A 14,642-nucleotide genomic window follows, 5' to 3' on the forward strand; every position below is an offset into this window, starting at 1 on the left:
TTTAACTTTCATTTTCCTAATGACTCACAACATTGAACATCTTTCCTGTTGATGTTCTGTTTAGTACACCATGTAGTTCCATACATTATTAAAAATGGGGTCTTAAAGCCTCCAGTTGTCATTACTGAATGATCTATTTCTCTCTTCAATTCTGTCAGTTTTTGCTTCACATATTTTGGGTCACTTTTTATTGATTAAGGTATTACATATGTGTCTTAACCCCCCATTGCCTCCCCACCCTACTCCCGTTCATGCTGGGGGACTTTTGTTAAGTATATATGTATGTTAATACTTATATTTTCTTGATGGATTGACCCTTTGATCATTATAAAACTCTCTTCTTTGTCTCTATAGCATTTCTTTTATCTCGGTTTATTTTTTTCTGATATTAGTAAGTTGCTCTTGTTTTCTTTTGGTTACTGTTTGCACAGTATTTCTTTTTCCATCCTTTTACTTTCGACCTATTTATATATTTGAAACTAAATTGTGTCTCTTATAGACAGGATATAGTTATGTCATATTTTTAATTCATTCTGCCAATCTCCATCTTTTTTTTAAAAAAATCCTCACCTGAGGATAAATGTCTACTGGTTTTAGACAGAGAGAGATAGACAGAGAGAGAAACACTGATGTGAAAAACATCGATCGAAGAGGGAACACAATATTATTTTCTGTGGCACTAATGGGTAAAAGTTACTGAGGACAAAATTCTAATTCTTCTAACTGAGAGAGAATGCTGTGGAGATCAGAGCCTCACAACAGCTGAATGGGCTCCTCCCCAGGGCAGCCTCTCCATCCTGGGAGGTGTTCCGCAGAGATTATAGCACCCCACCGTAGGTATACTGGAGAAGGATCTCTATCTGCGGGGTGAAGAGAACAGTTCAGACTAGGTAATCTTGAAGGATTCCTCTAACTGTAAGAACTCATGACTTTGTGATTCCTGAGTTGGGGATTTGTAGCGTCCGAACAAGGGGAATGCTGCCAGGTGAGTTCACCAAGGCATGAGTAATGCATGAGGAGCTGCCACTACTGTCACTATGCCTACCATTATGCTCAGGGGAAAAATCTCAGGCTCTTTGGCTACATTTGAAGAATCATCACAAGTTAGCTATTTAACTAGCTCTGTGTACAAGTAATTATTTTCCCTATAAAGATATAAGAAGCATTTTGTAAATATAAAATGATATACGGGTGTCTAAATGTAGTCTCTAAAGTAAATAGCCATCCAACAATATATAGGAAGAGGCACTCTTAAACAGCATTATTTACTATTATAATTATCCTATGTAATAAAAACGTAATATGCAAATCAACTGAACGGCCGAACAGCAGAACGACCATCCAGATGACCATCTGGGACCACGCTAGAATACCCACTGGTGCCAGGCCAGCCACGGCGGGTGCAATGCGATTGGTCGGGGGCCCGGCCATCGCCCCATGATCGCCCCGCAGAGGGAGGCCCAGGCCACTGGCTGGCAGGGCAATCAATCGGGGGGCTCCATGATTGCCCCAAAGAGGGAGGCCCAGGCCACCAACCAGCAGGCTGCAGTGGTGGGCAGGGTCTCCCTCTGCGAGGGAAGCCCGGGTCCTGGGTGCAGGTGGCTGGAGGGAAGCCTGGGTCCTGGGTGCTGGAGGGAAGCTGATGCCGGCAGCCGGGGGAAGGAAGGCCCACTCTTGCATGAATTTCGTGCATCGAGCCTCTAGTAAGAATTATAAATAATAGAATATTTTAATTTAAAAAAACATCATGAATTACTAAGAATATAGATAAGTAATTTAAATTGAATCAAGAAAAATTAAAGCCAATTATAAAACTAAACAACACACAGGAAAGTCAAATAACATTTATTATTCAAAACAAATGAAAAGACTTCTTAGACACATTAATTGGATGTTAGAGCTTTGACCGATTAGATCAGTTCTTACCATCAAACCTGTCATATTTCAAATGACCACTGGCTTCTAACACAGGAGGGACACTGGATACAGTGTCTTCAGCTTCCCCATCACTTGCTAGTTCTTGCTTGAGTTTGGTGTCTAACCAGTCATTGACCAGCTCCTGAGCTATCAATGAAACAAAAACATCTTTTAATATTTCAGCTACTTCACAGACCTTTCTTCATTCAGTTTTCATTCATTCAGTAAATATTAATTGAGCACTGATCATGTGTCACATGCTATTCTAGAACAAAACAGGAAAAATAAAACCTACCAGACCATGAAGCTTACATTCTAACTGGGGAAGAGAGACTATAAACAAGTAAGTCAGAAAAACAGAGTCGGGGAAAGAGAAAAGGTGTTTAAGAAATGGAAGATAGATGTTGATATTTTTAAATTGGGTGGTGAAAGGAGGCCTCACTGAGAAGATAATTGAACAAAGAAGGAAAGCAAGTGAGGAAGTGAGCCACATGGCTATGAAAGGAAATATTATTCCACATAGAGGGAAAGCAAATGCAAAGGCCCTAGGACAGGAGAGCGTCTAGTGCAGGGTTGGGCAAACTTTTTGACTCGAGGGCCACAATGGGTTCTTAAACTGGACCGGAGGGCCGGAACAAAAGCATGGATGGAGTGTTTGTGTGAACTAATATAAATTCAAAGCAAACATCATTACATAAAAGGGTACGGTCTTTTTTTTTTTTAGTTTTATTCATTTCAAACGGGCCGGGGCTATAGTTTGCCCACGGCTGGTCTAGTGTGTTGGAGAAATAGTAAGTAGGCAGTGGCTGGGGAGGAGTGAGTGAAGGAGGTTGGAGGAAACTGTAATGTGGGGATCGTTTAGAGCAGTGGTTCTAGATTAGGGTGAAATCGTGCTCAGTGGACATCTGGCAACGTCTGCAGTCATTTTTGGTTGTCATACTGGGGGAGGTGACATTGGCATTTAGCGGGTAGGGACTAAGGATGCTGCTAAACATCCTACAATGTTTACAAGGTAGCAGCACCCACAACAAAAATTACCATAGTGCTGAGGTTGAAAACCCCTTCTTTAGACTCTTGACACCATTCTAGGTATTTTGGCTTTTACTCTGAATGCAATGGGAAGCCACAGGAGGGTTGTGAGCAGAGATCACTCGACTACGATGTTAAAATAGCCTATAAGGGGACACACACGGAAGCAGGGCACACCATCTGGGAGACAAATGCAATGGTCTAGGAGAGGGGTGATGGTGGCCTAGGAGTGGAGGTATTAAAAATGGCCATTATATCGGGACGAGGTGACCGAGTGGTTAAGGCGATGGACTGCTAAAAATGGCCATTATAAAAAATACTGTTTTGAGGTGAAGTTGACTTGACTTGCTGATGGACTGAATGTGAGATGTGAGAGAAAGAAATCTATGGGTTTTTGGCCTAAGCAATTGCAAGGATGGAGATACCACTTACTGAGCCAGGGAAGGCCCAGGGAGCAGCAGGTCTGGGGGGAAGATAAGTTCAGTTTTAAACTTGAGTTCAGTTTTGAGATGCTTATGAGACATCCAAATAGGGATGTCAAATAGGTATTGGCTACATGAATCTGTATTTCAGGGAAGAGGTCCAAGCTGAAGAAATAAATATGGTTGTTGTTAGCATACAATGGTACTTAAAGCTGTAGAAGTGGATGAGGTTGCCAAAGGAGGAAGGACTCACCCTGAGAAACTCCAGTATTAAGAGGCTGAAGAGAGAAGGCACCAGGAAACTAGGAAGGAGCGGTCATTGACACAGGAGAAAGACTATAAAAACTGAGTGGGATATCCTGGGAGTCAACTTCATTTGGATTCCTTTCTTAGTGGTAGCCAGAAAATCTTCTTAAATATATAGGTGAGAAAATGTCTACTTTAGCATTACCTTAATCATTATTATCATTATCGAACAGTTTTTATGGGTAGGGCAAGGGGGTTTCAAAGAAAAATGTCTACTTCAGCATTACCTTCATCATTATTAGCATTATCACACAGCTCTGAGGGAATGGAGTGTTTCTATATATTGAATGATGCTAAAAGATACTTAATATAGATAGGAATGTATGATATATAAAACAGGAAAAATGAATCAAGGTAGTAGAAACTAAGTGTAAAAAGTATACCAGCACCCTGGCTGGTATTGCTAAGTGATTAGTATGTCAGCCCATGCACTGAAGGGTTGCAGGTTCAATTCCTGGTCAAAGGCACATACTTAGGTTGCAGGTTCCATCCCCGGCCATGGTCAGTTGCATGTGGGAGGCAACCAATCCATGTGTCTCTCTCATATCAATGTTTCTCTCTCCATCTCCCTCCCTCCCTTCCACTGTCTCTAAAAATCAATGGAAATACATATCCTCAGGATTAACAACAACAACAAAAAGTATAATAGAAGCAAACATCGGCTTTCAGAGGAAGTCAGGGAAAGAGAGCAGATATTTGTTGAGTAACCTGTGTCGGATAATTCAGATATTTATATGTATAATAACTTACGTACAGAATAATTCAGATCTACTAAACACCTTTCATTGATAAAGAGGGGTTCACAGTATTCCCCCACCCCCTTATCCATGGGAGAAATGTTCTAAGACACCCAGTGGATGCCTGAAACAGTGGATAGTACCAAATCCTATGTGTAATGTTTTTCCTATACATACATACCTATCATAAAGTTTACTTTATAAATTAGGCACAATACGACATTAACAATAACTAATAATAGAACAGTTATAACAATGTACTGTGATAAAAAGTTATGTGGTCTCTTTTTCTCTCTCTCTCTCTTTCTCTCTCAAAATATCTTATTGTTCTACACTTACCTTTTCATTTAAAAGAAACACTTACGGCTTCTTTGGCATATCTGAATTGCCAGCATCACTACTCTTGCACTTTGGGGCCATTACTAAGTAAAATAAAGGTTACTTGAACATAAGCACTGTGATACCGTGATAATCTATCTGATAACCAGGACACCTACTAAGTGACTAATGGGTGGATAACGAATATGTAAATTAGCTTCTGGGCAGTAAAATAAGCAAAAATTAAAGACAAGAGAAAGAAAAGCTTTCTTCCCGAACTCTGAAATTCATTATAGGTTATGCTTTAATAAGTTGTACTCCAAAGAGTTGTTAATTTCACAACAAAAAATTGAATTATCTTACCTTCTGCATAGATTTCATCATGATCCTCTATTTGCTCAGATGTTTCCAAATCTATCATTTGGCCCCAAAGACTTCTGGATAAATCTGAATTTCCAGCTGAAAATGATTTTGAAATTCCAAATTCTGAGGCTTTCTCCACTCTCTTTAATGTAACAGAAAAAGAAATTCAATAGGATGACGACTTTGTTCAGAGTTAGAAAATTTCTTTCTAGTCCTCAAGAATCTGTTGTTTTTTTAACCAGCTAATAAAATAATTTCATTTTTCCATTTTTGAATGAACTGTGAGGCTTAAACATCTACCTCAAATACTTTCATTCAATAAACATGAAATTATAGTATTTTACCAAGTTTTAACAGGTGTTCACAATGTATACATTTGAACAAAATGTTATGTAAACTTTGGGTAACTTTTGTTTGCAGCGGTTCTCAACCTGTGGGTCGCGACCCCTTTGGGGGTCGAATGACCCTTTCACAGGGGTCACCTAAGACCATTGGAAAACACATATATAATTACATATTGTTTTTGTGATTAATCACTATGCTTTAATTATGTTCAATTTGTAACAATGAAATTGGGGGTCACCACAACATGAGGAACTGTATTAAAGGGTTGCGGCATTAAGAAGGTTGAGAACCACTGGTGTAGAGCATTAGTTATGGGACGCTGACACTTGAATATTTTAAAAATAAAAATATAATATTTTATTAGTTTCCATGCTATTAATATTTGCATATGAATGTGAGCTAGAGGCAGAGCAGCTATAAATTACTACTTCCTCAAATTACTACTCTGTAAGGAACCTGCCACCGTAGAGGCAAATTATAGATGCAACAAAATTGGGATACATGGTTACTGAACTTTAGTCTCCAGGATATTTTAACTCAACAGTAAGAATCTAGTAAAACGTTGGCCAAATTCAGGGGTTTGGGGAGGAATTGGCAGAGGTGGACAAACTTTCTTGGCACTTTGGCTTACCTGCACATTATAAATGAACTAACTTTACAATTAAACCCCTGTTTTTCCCCCTCCCTACAAACCAGCTTTTCTCCATGCCTGCTGTGTTCCCAGTCTTGTAACTTAGGTAGTGACAACTCCTTTCTTTCGGTTCCTAAAAAACCTAAAAAAGCTTTTGAATCTTCTCTCTCTCTCTCTCTCTCTCTCTCTCTCTCTCTCTCTCTCTCCAGATACAATATACCAGTAAATCTATTTTCAAAATGTATCCAGGATCTGACCCCTTCATGTCATCTCTACTGCTATTATCCTGAAAGGCACCACAATTTCCTGACAAGTTTTCTATAATAGTCTCCCACCAGAGAGATCTCTTCAAAATGAAAGGTATAACATGTTAGAACTCCACTCAAAACCATTAGTTTGAGTGCAGTTCATGTTAGAACTCCACGGGTCCCTATTTCATGCAACTCAGAATAAAAGTCTAAGTCCTTATAATGTGTGGTAAAGTCCTGCACCGCCAGGCCCTTTGTGAGTTCTCCAACCCTCCTCTGCTACTTTTCCCATTGCTCCCTCTACTTCAGCCACACTGACCTCCTTGTTCATTCCTCCTCAAATATGCAAGCATGTTCCCAGCTCAGGACCTTTATACTGAACTTCCCCACTCTGTTGACTGCTCTCCCCCAGATATTCATATGACTGGGCACAAGCACTAGAAGATACTAAGGATTAGAAATAATGTCTATATTTCCTTGTTTTAAAATATTATATCCTTACAATGTATTTTCAAAATAAACATATAAGAGACAGGAGAGGTCCATCTTAAATTATATTTTAATGAAATAAACATTGCGTCGATTGAACAACTTATTCTTTAAACTAGTTTATTGAATGGTAGCTCTGTTACCAGCTCTATAGTGAACATGAAGGGAAAAACAAAACTAAAATCTTCTGTTCTGAAAGAGTTCACTGTTTCTTGGTTTGTTTCATATAACATGTATGCAATAACTCAAAAACAATTCTAAAGCAATACAGGGTGATTAAACAAAACCGTAAATACCTTCCAAAGCTTATTACTATGTTATAGATAAGCATATAGTTTATAAAGGAAGTATCTCAGTTATTTCCATGATCTTAAACATTTTCAATACAGACATACCTTGGAGATATTGTGAATTTGATTCCAAACCACTAGTAATAAAGTGAGTGTTGCAATAAAGTCCCACAAATTGTGGGGTTTCCCTGTGCATATAAAAGTTATGTTTAGACCAGCCAGCGTGGCTCTGTGGTTGAGCATCCACCTATGAACCAGAAGGTGACAGTTCAATTGCCTGTCACCGCACTTGCACAGGTTGCGGCCTCAATCCCCAGTAGGGGGTGTGCAGGAAGCAGCCAATCAATGATTCTCATCATTGATGTTTCTATCCCTCTCTGCCTCTCCTTTCCTCTCTGAGATAAATAAAAACATATTTTTTAAAAAATTTATATTTATACTATACTGTAGTCTATTAAGTATGCAATAGTATTATGTCTAAAAAATACATTATTGCTAAAAAATGCTAACCATCACCTGAGCCTTCATCAAGTCATAATCCTTTTGCTGGTAAAGGGTCTTGCCTCAATGTTGATGAAATCGTACTAATTGTGAAGTGCAATAAAGAAGAGCACAAGAAAGTGAAGCATGCCTGTATGTGCTCCTGATATGCCATGGCACATTAATGCTATTGTCCATGCTGGACTCTTTGTAGAAAATCACCATCGATAGCAGAAACAGCAGCTACAAGGCACTCCTACATTTCCTCAAGGCTGGGAAGTACAAACATGAGTTTCTTGAATGTGCAAACTTCATGTTCATATATAATAGTTTTGGGAGTAATATATTTTCGAAAGTACCCACTTCTTTTTTAATCACTCTGTATACAAGCAAATGTGTGTATGAGTGTCAAAATAATTCCAAAGAAGAGTATGAGAAGAGGAGATTAGGTGGTTGAGGTGAGGGGGGAGTTGTTTACTGAGAGGGGCATCTCAAGCTGAGCTTTAAGGGAAGGATCTGAATTAGCCTCTCAAAGAGGAAGGGTATCCCAGGATGGGGATCAACATGAATCAAAGCAAAGAAAGTCTTATCTGATGGAGGGAAAGGAAATTAGCCTGACAGGGAGTCACACAGAGTATCAGTAAACGGGTTGTTAGAGGTAGACTGATAGAGGGCATTAAATGCCAGTCTTGATTTAGAGTTTCATCTGATGGCATGTAGAATCATGAAGGTTCAAGATTGAAGAACTGACACAATGAAAATGTTTGAAAAGCTCAAAGTAGCAGAATGTACTGGAGTAAGAAGATGAGTTAGTCTAACAAATCAGGATGAAGATGAATTGTAAATTGTAGTAGACAGTTGCATTTTGGGTGAGCTATCCCAAGACTTAATAGTTCTACCACACCTGTCTGATTCTAAGTGACTTCAACATCCCCCAGGAAGACCCACACACATTTCCCAGCCTCAAGGTTTGCCTTGATCGTCTGTATTCCAACAGCTTTCCCTTTCATTGCACTTCAGCAACCCATTGACTGGTCATCGTGAACCATGTCATACAGAATTTTCCATTGGTCAAACCACATGATGATAACCTCCTCTCCAACATCCACCTCCTATCCATGTCTCTCTCTCACTCCCCTACTCCGTAACATTGGTGTTGCATCTAAACAAGTCCTCCAGTCACCGTATGCCTCCTCTTTCCCTCAACCCATGAGTCCTTTAAAAGGTTCCCTTCTCTTCCTACTCTGTGTGAATATTCAGCTACTATCCTATATAATAAAACCTTAACATGTAAATCTACCAAATGGCAGAACAACCGGTAACCATGACATGCACTGACCACCAGGGGCCAGAGATGCTCCATGCAGGAGCTGCCCCCTGTTGGTCAGTGCACTCCCACAGGGTGAGCGCTGCTCAGTCAGAAGCCGGGCTCATGGCTGGTGAGCGCATTGGTGGTGGTGGGAGTCTTTCCTGCCTCCGCAGCAGCATGAGGACCCCTTGGGGGATGTCTGCCTGCTGGCTTAGGCCCACGGAGAGAGGGCGCAGGCTGGGCTGACGGAGCCCCCACCCCCAGTGCACAAATGTCATGCACTGGGCCTCTAGTGTGTGTGTGTGTGTGTGTGTGTGTGTGTGTGTGTGTGTGTATACACAATTTGGCTAATATGCTAAGTGTCCGATGATTCAACCATTCAACCGGTAGCTATGATGCGCACTGACCACCAGGGGCAGACACTCAACATACAGGCATGGAAACATGGAATAGACTGATGAATCTCAGAGGGAAGGGGGGAGGGGAAAGAGCGGGAAGAGATTAACCCAAGATTTTATATGCATACTAGAGGCCTGGTGCACGGATTCCTGCACTGGTGGGGTCCCTCGGCCTGGCCTGTGCCCTCTCACAATCTGGGACCCCTCAGGGGATGTCGGACTGCTGGTTTCGGCCTGATCCCTGCAGGCCAGGTTGAGGGACCCCACCGGTGCACAAATCCGTGCACCGGACCTCTATTCTTACAGAAGCCTCACATCTCTTGTTCCTTTGCCTTTCCACTGAGAACTTTCAGGACTGGATCAATCTGATCTATCAATTTTTGGTACCACAAAAAAAAAAAAAAATAGGATTACCTGCTTCAGTCAAGTCCCCAGTGCTGTAGTTACACTGACCTTCCTTTTCTGTTTTGAAGAAAGCCCTGGCTAAATCTTCACCATGCTCCACATCCTTTGCATATACTCCCCCCTTTTCCACATAACAAGGTCTTAGCTGTTTTTGAGAGTGTGGTCCACTCAAGTGGATTTGGAAGTCTTAGGTCCAGAGGTTATCACTGTTTAGGATATACCTACAGTTGTGATATACTAGGGAGCAAAATCAGAAAAGAAGATAAACAAGTTAACAGAGAGGTAGGAGAAGCAAGAGAAAACAGTGTTTAAAAAAGATAATGGAGGAGAAGATTTCTAGAATAATAAAGTGATAACCAGAGAAATGAACATTAAAAAGTTTGAGGACAAAGAAGAGACCATTAGATTTGGTCAGTAAGTCATTTATGACAATTTCTGTAGAGAGGTAAGAAATAGAAACCGGAGTAAAATAATTGTGGACACTAGAGGATAATAAAAATACAATGGCAAGAAGTCCAGGCTATCTATCCAAACAGGTTAGATTAAAAAACAAAACAAAACAAAACAAAAACAAGAAAGAAACTGTATGGCAATCAGAATGATGGAGGGGTCAAATGAGGACTCACTGGTTTTTTTTTTTCGAGATAGGAGATTTGAGGACATAATGGAAAAAGAGCTATTGCAGAAGTTTTAGAGGAATAATAAAATCTAACCAAATGAGGACTTACTGATTTTTTTCAAGACGGGCTATTTGAGGACATAATGGAAAAAGAGCCACTGCAGAAATTTTAGAGGAATGATAAATATCTAACCGAGTCAAGCTGGCTAACAACTACATGAAAGAGGAAAATGGCTCCACCGATATTAGCAACCCCTCACCACGTGCTTCCATTACACCTGTAATTCTCCCAACAGCTTTGTTTATCCCTCACTATATAGTGCACTTGCCCTGTGCACTATATTATTTCTAGTGCCCCAAAACAGAGGGCTAGCACTTAGTAGGCACTTAATAAATACTGGGTGGATGAATAAATGGTAAACAATGATATCTGGCCTAGGTTCCATTTGGCCTGATGCTCATAATGTCTATCAATTCAGATAAGTAATAACTCTTCAAAATACTACCAAGTAGAAGAATATTTTCCCAGGAAAAGCCGCATGATTTTAAACCATGTGATGCACAAATGAACTGAGTATGGCAAGTTGCCAAATTGATACTCAGAGGCATGCACTTCAAGTGGTTTAATGGTATTTTCAACTTAAATGGTAGTTGGACTAAAAAATATATACATTTCCGGTCTCAGAGGTTATCTAATCCAATGCCCCCACCCCCTCACTGAATCAAACATATTTTTCATTAGTCCTAATATTAAGTGACCATTTGGAATCCACTTGAAAACTCTTGTGATAGAAAACACTTATAAAAATGCCCACTCCATTTTTGGATTGCTCTAGTCAGTAGAAGATTCTTTTTTTTTTTTTAATATATTTTATTGTTTTTTCACAGAGAGGAAGGGAGAGAGACAGAGAGCTAGAAACATCGATGAGAGAGAAACATCGACCAGCTGCCTCCTGCACATCTCCCACTGGGGATGTGCCCGCAACCCAGGCACACGCCCTTGACCGGAATCGAACCCGGGACCCCTCAGTCCGCAGGCCGACGCTCTATCCACTGAGCCAAACCGGTTTCGGCGTAGAAGATTCTTAATTGTGATGCACACATAGCTTTTACCTAGTGCCTGGGTCCCGTAGGTTAATGTAACTACAGTAGTCTTTCCAATCACCTGAGGAAGGCCTCTCCTAAGGCTTCTCCTCTCCTCTCCTCTCCTTGCCTCAAGAGCTAAGGCAACATATATAGTCACATGGGAGCAAAAACAACATGTGCAAAATGGAGACCTATTTGTATTTCTTTTCCATCTGATTATGTCTGACTCTCAATTTTCTTTCTATCTTAATTTGTGCAATATCCTTACCTCAATCCAGTGTCCCACATTGCCAGAGTCAAAAGCAGGCTGTGGAGAATATATACAGAATATTAATACATAGCAATATCATTATCAACTTTGCCATTTTAATCTATCCTTCTGACTAAAGTACATGGAAGTGTCCTTTATTCTTTCCCCAAATTGTTTCATTAGAAACTTCAGCAACAAAAGCACTCAGAAGGATGATAGGAAGAAGAAACACGGAGCCTTCTCTGGGACATCTTCTGAATGTTTTTATCTCCTGCCGAGGCCCACCAGATTCTGATTCACTTGGTTTGGGGCAGGGCCCAGGAATGAGCATTTTTCAAGCTCTCCTGGGTTAAGGGCCAAGATAGAGGAATGCTAGGTATTATGTTGCTTATAAAAACCCAAACACTGATTGCCAGATTTATTCAAGTGTCACAGAAGCAAATCTGCTTAGAGAAGGGTCTACCCTTCTCCCTAGGCCAGTGATGGCGAACCTATGACACGCGTGTCAGAGGTGACACGCAAACTCATTTTTTTGGTTGATTTTTCTTTGTTAAATGGCATTTAAATATATAAAATAAATATCAAAAATATAAGTCTTTGTCTTACTATGGTTGCAAATATCAAAAAATTTCTATATGTGACACGGCACCAGAGTTAAGTTAGGGTTTTTCAAAATGCTGACACGCCGAGCTCAAAAGGTTCGCCATCACTGCCCTAGGCCCTCTTTTTCGGGAGTAGCCTGTAGCATGAGGCTTCCTTTTATTTTTTTCTTTAATCCTCACTGGAGGATATTTTTCCATTGATTTTTATGGAGATTGGAAGAGAGAGAGAAAGACAGAGAAAAATATTGACATGAGAGAAACACATTGATGGATTGCCTCTTGCATAGGCCCTGGGCTGGGAAGGAGCCTGCAACCCAGGTACGTGCCCTTGGCTGGAGTCGAACCCGGGACTCTTCAGTCCACAGGCTGACGCTCTATCCACTGAGCCAAACAGGCTAGGGCATGAGGCCTTCTTATCTTACATACAGTAGGGATATTGTTTGGTCCAATAAGAACTGGGGGAGGGAGGTACAGTGAGGGATAATCAATCTTCTACTGTTTTACAGAGCAGAAAATGAAGTAGAAATCACATAAATTTCTACCAAGGTCAGTTACATATTAATCAGACAAGTCATACACCTCCTTTTTTCACTCTCTGTAACATTCAAAAGCTTGGAGAATTCCCAATAGTCACTTAACGAATAGAGGTATTTGCTTTGCTAATAATTCAGGTGGATTTTTAAATAAATAAGGGAATATCTAAACACGGAGGAGGAAAAGATATAATACTTTCACTTACATAACAGTTCACCTTCAAAGTGCCTTACAGAGAACTTATTAATGCAGCTGTGCTGCTGAATAATTTTGTTACTGCAACAAAGAGCTGATTCTATTAAAACACAACTGAATTTTGAGGAGCTCTTGTGATTTTACCATTTCATCCTCTAGGCCAGCGGTTCTCAACCTGTGGGTCGCGACCCCTTTGGGGGTCAAATGACCCTTTCACAGGCATCGCCTAAGACCATCGGAAAACACATATATAATTACATATTGTTTTTGTGATTAATCACTATGCTTTAATTATGTTCAATTTGTAACAATGAAATTGGGGGTCACCACAACATGAGGAACTGTATTAAAGGGTCGCAGCATTAGGAAGGTTGAGAACCACTGCTCTAGGCAGTAACAATGAGCACTAGCAGCAAAAATCCTTCCTTAGGAGTCCTAAGAAATTGTCCCAAATTTTTACTTTTCATCATCAAATCTATATCCATAACCTTTTTTGGATCCAATGGAACTGGTACATTACAATAGACTCAGACTGTTTCCAACTCTCTGATGCCCCAATCTGCACCTCCAGTATCTGGGACAAGATACTCACCAAGTGAAATATATCCAGTGCGTTATTTAGCTGGTATATTTAGAACAAACTGTAAGCACAATTGCCTAGGGCCCTCAGAAAGGCCACATGTCTATAGATTAGATTTTTAAGAAAGTATAACTTAAGGGTGAAAACAGCTGGTGAAACTGCTCTGGGGCGGAAAGCTGAGAAGCCAGCTCCATTTTGGTACTCTCACCTACATTTAAGGCATTTATTTTTGTGGCTGTTAAAAAGGTAGTCTGTGCAAAGCACACCTCCTGTGACTGACTTTGCACATGCCATTTACATGTTTCAAGTCTAAAATGGGGTTAGTTTTCCATGGGATGCTAATTTATCAAAAGAGGGAACAAATACAAATAGGGTCTATTTTTAAAATGATGGTTGAATTTAGAAATTCAGAATCAAGTATTGATATATTCAGCATCCACTTGCATTTATGAATTCATTTTAGATATTTTGTAGATCAGGCCGAGAACTTAACGTGAAGATCTTCCCCTGCCAATAAAGACCAGTTCCCTGATTTGTAAAACATAAAAAATAAAAATGAATGTGCGGGAATTTCTCCAAAACTGTGGGGTGGTAGTAAGTAGGAGGCGAAAGAGGTCGTGAATTCTCTTCAACCGGACGAGCACTACCAGACTCTCCGGTTTGTAACAAGCAGAAAATGAAGTAGAAATCACATAAATTTCTACCAAGAAACAGTTCGTCATGATGCTGCCCACCAAAGCCGCAAGGTACCCAGACCCCAGAGTTCCTAGGGCCCCTTCACCAGGGCAACGCTGGCTCCAGGGCGGTCAAGGCAGGGGCGGGCCAGGTAAGGATGCTCTGGGTGGAAGAGGGAGGAAGCACAGGCGGGGACGCGGCTGGCCTGGGAGCCGGTCCCCGCGCCCCGTAACTCCCGATTGGGATGGATCACCTTGGGACTCAGCTTCCTTGTTAATTGTTTCCAGCGACTCAGCCCCGTCCTCTTCCTTGAGGAGGACCCTTCCTGGGGCGCCAGCAGCATTTTCCAGGTTCAGGCCGGGAGCTGTGCCGAAGCAGAAACACCCACTCCTCTGCCCACTCCGCCACCGCAGC

At 40.8% G+C, this 14,642-nt stretch overlaps 1 protein-coding gene across 4 annotated transcripts in view; it reads right to left on the reverse strand.

Moving 5' to 3' along the window:
- The window catches only part of CCDC191 (coiled-coil domain containing 191), a 67,895-nt gene extending 53,276 nt beyond the window's left edge, over nucleotides 1–14,619 (reverse strand). Inside the window, exons 1-4 of one of the 4 annotated variants that reach the window (XM_014462701.2) lie at nucleotides 14,482–14,619; nucleotides 11,661–11,699; nucleotides 5,093–5,234; nucleotides 1,927–2,064 (exon numbers count right to left, since the gene is read on the reverse strand). In XM_014462701.2, coding sequence (XP_014318187.1) covers nucleotides 1,927–2,064; nucleotides 5,093–5,234; nucleotides 11,661–11,699; nucleotides 14,482–14,571 — 409 coding nt within the window. In that variant the 5' untranslated portion in view covers nucleotides 14,572–14,619. Of the gene's footprint in view, nucleotides 1–1,926; nucleotides 2,065–5,092; nucleotides 5,235–11,660; nucleotides 11,700–14,481 lie in introns of those variants that run through there. The other 3 variants (XM_023760660.1, XM_023760658.1, XM_023760659.1) reach the window with 3 other exon arrangements.
- Nucleotides 14,620–14,642: the final 23 nt, after the last annotated feature.

Source organism: Myotis lucifugus, unplaced genomic scaffold, assembly GCF_000147115.1.
Source record: "Myotis lucifugus unplaced genomic scaffold, Myoluc2.0 scaffold_188, whole genome shotgun sequence".
NCBI lineage: Eukaryota > Metazoa > Chordata > Mammalia > Chiroptera > Vespertilionidae > Myotis > Myotis lucifugus.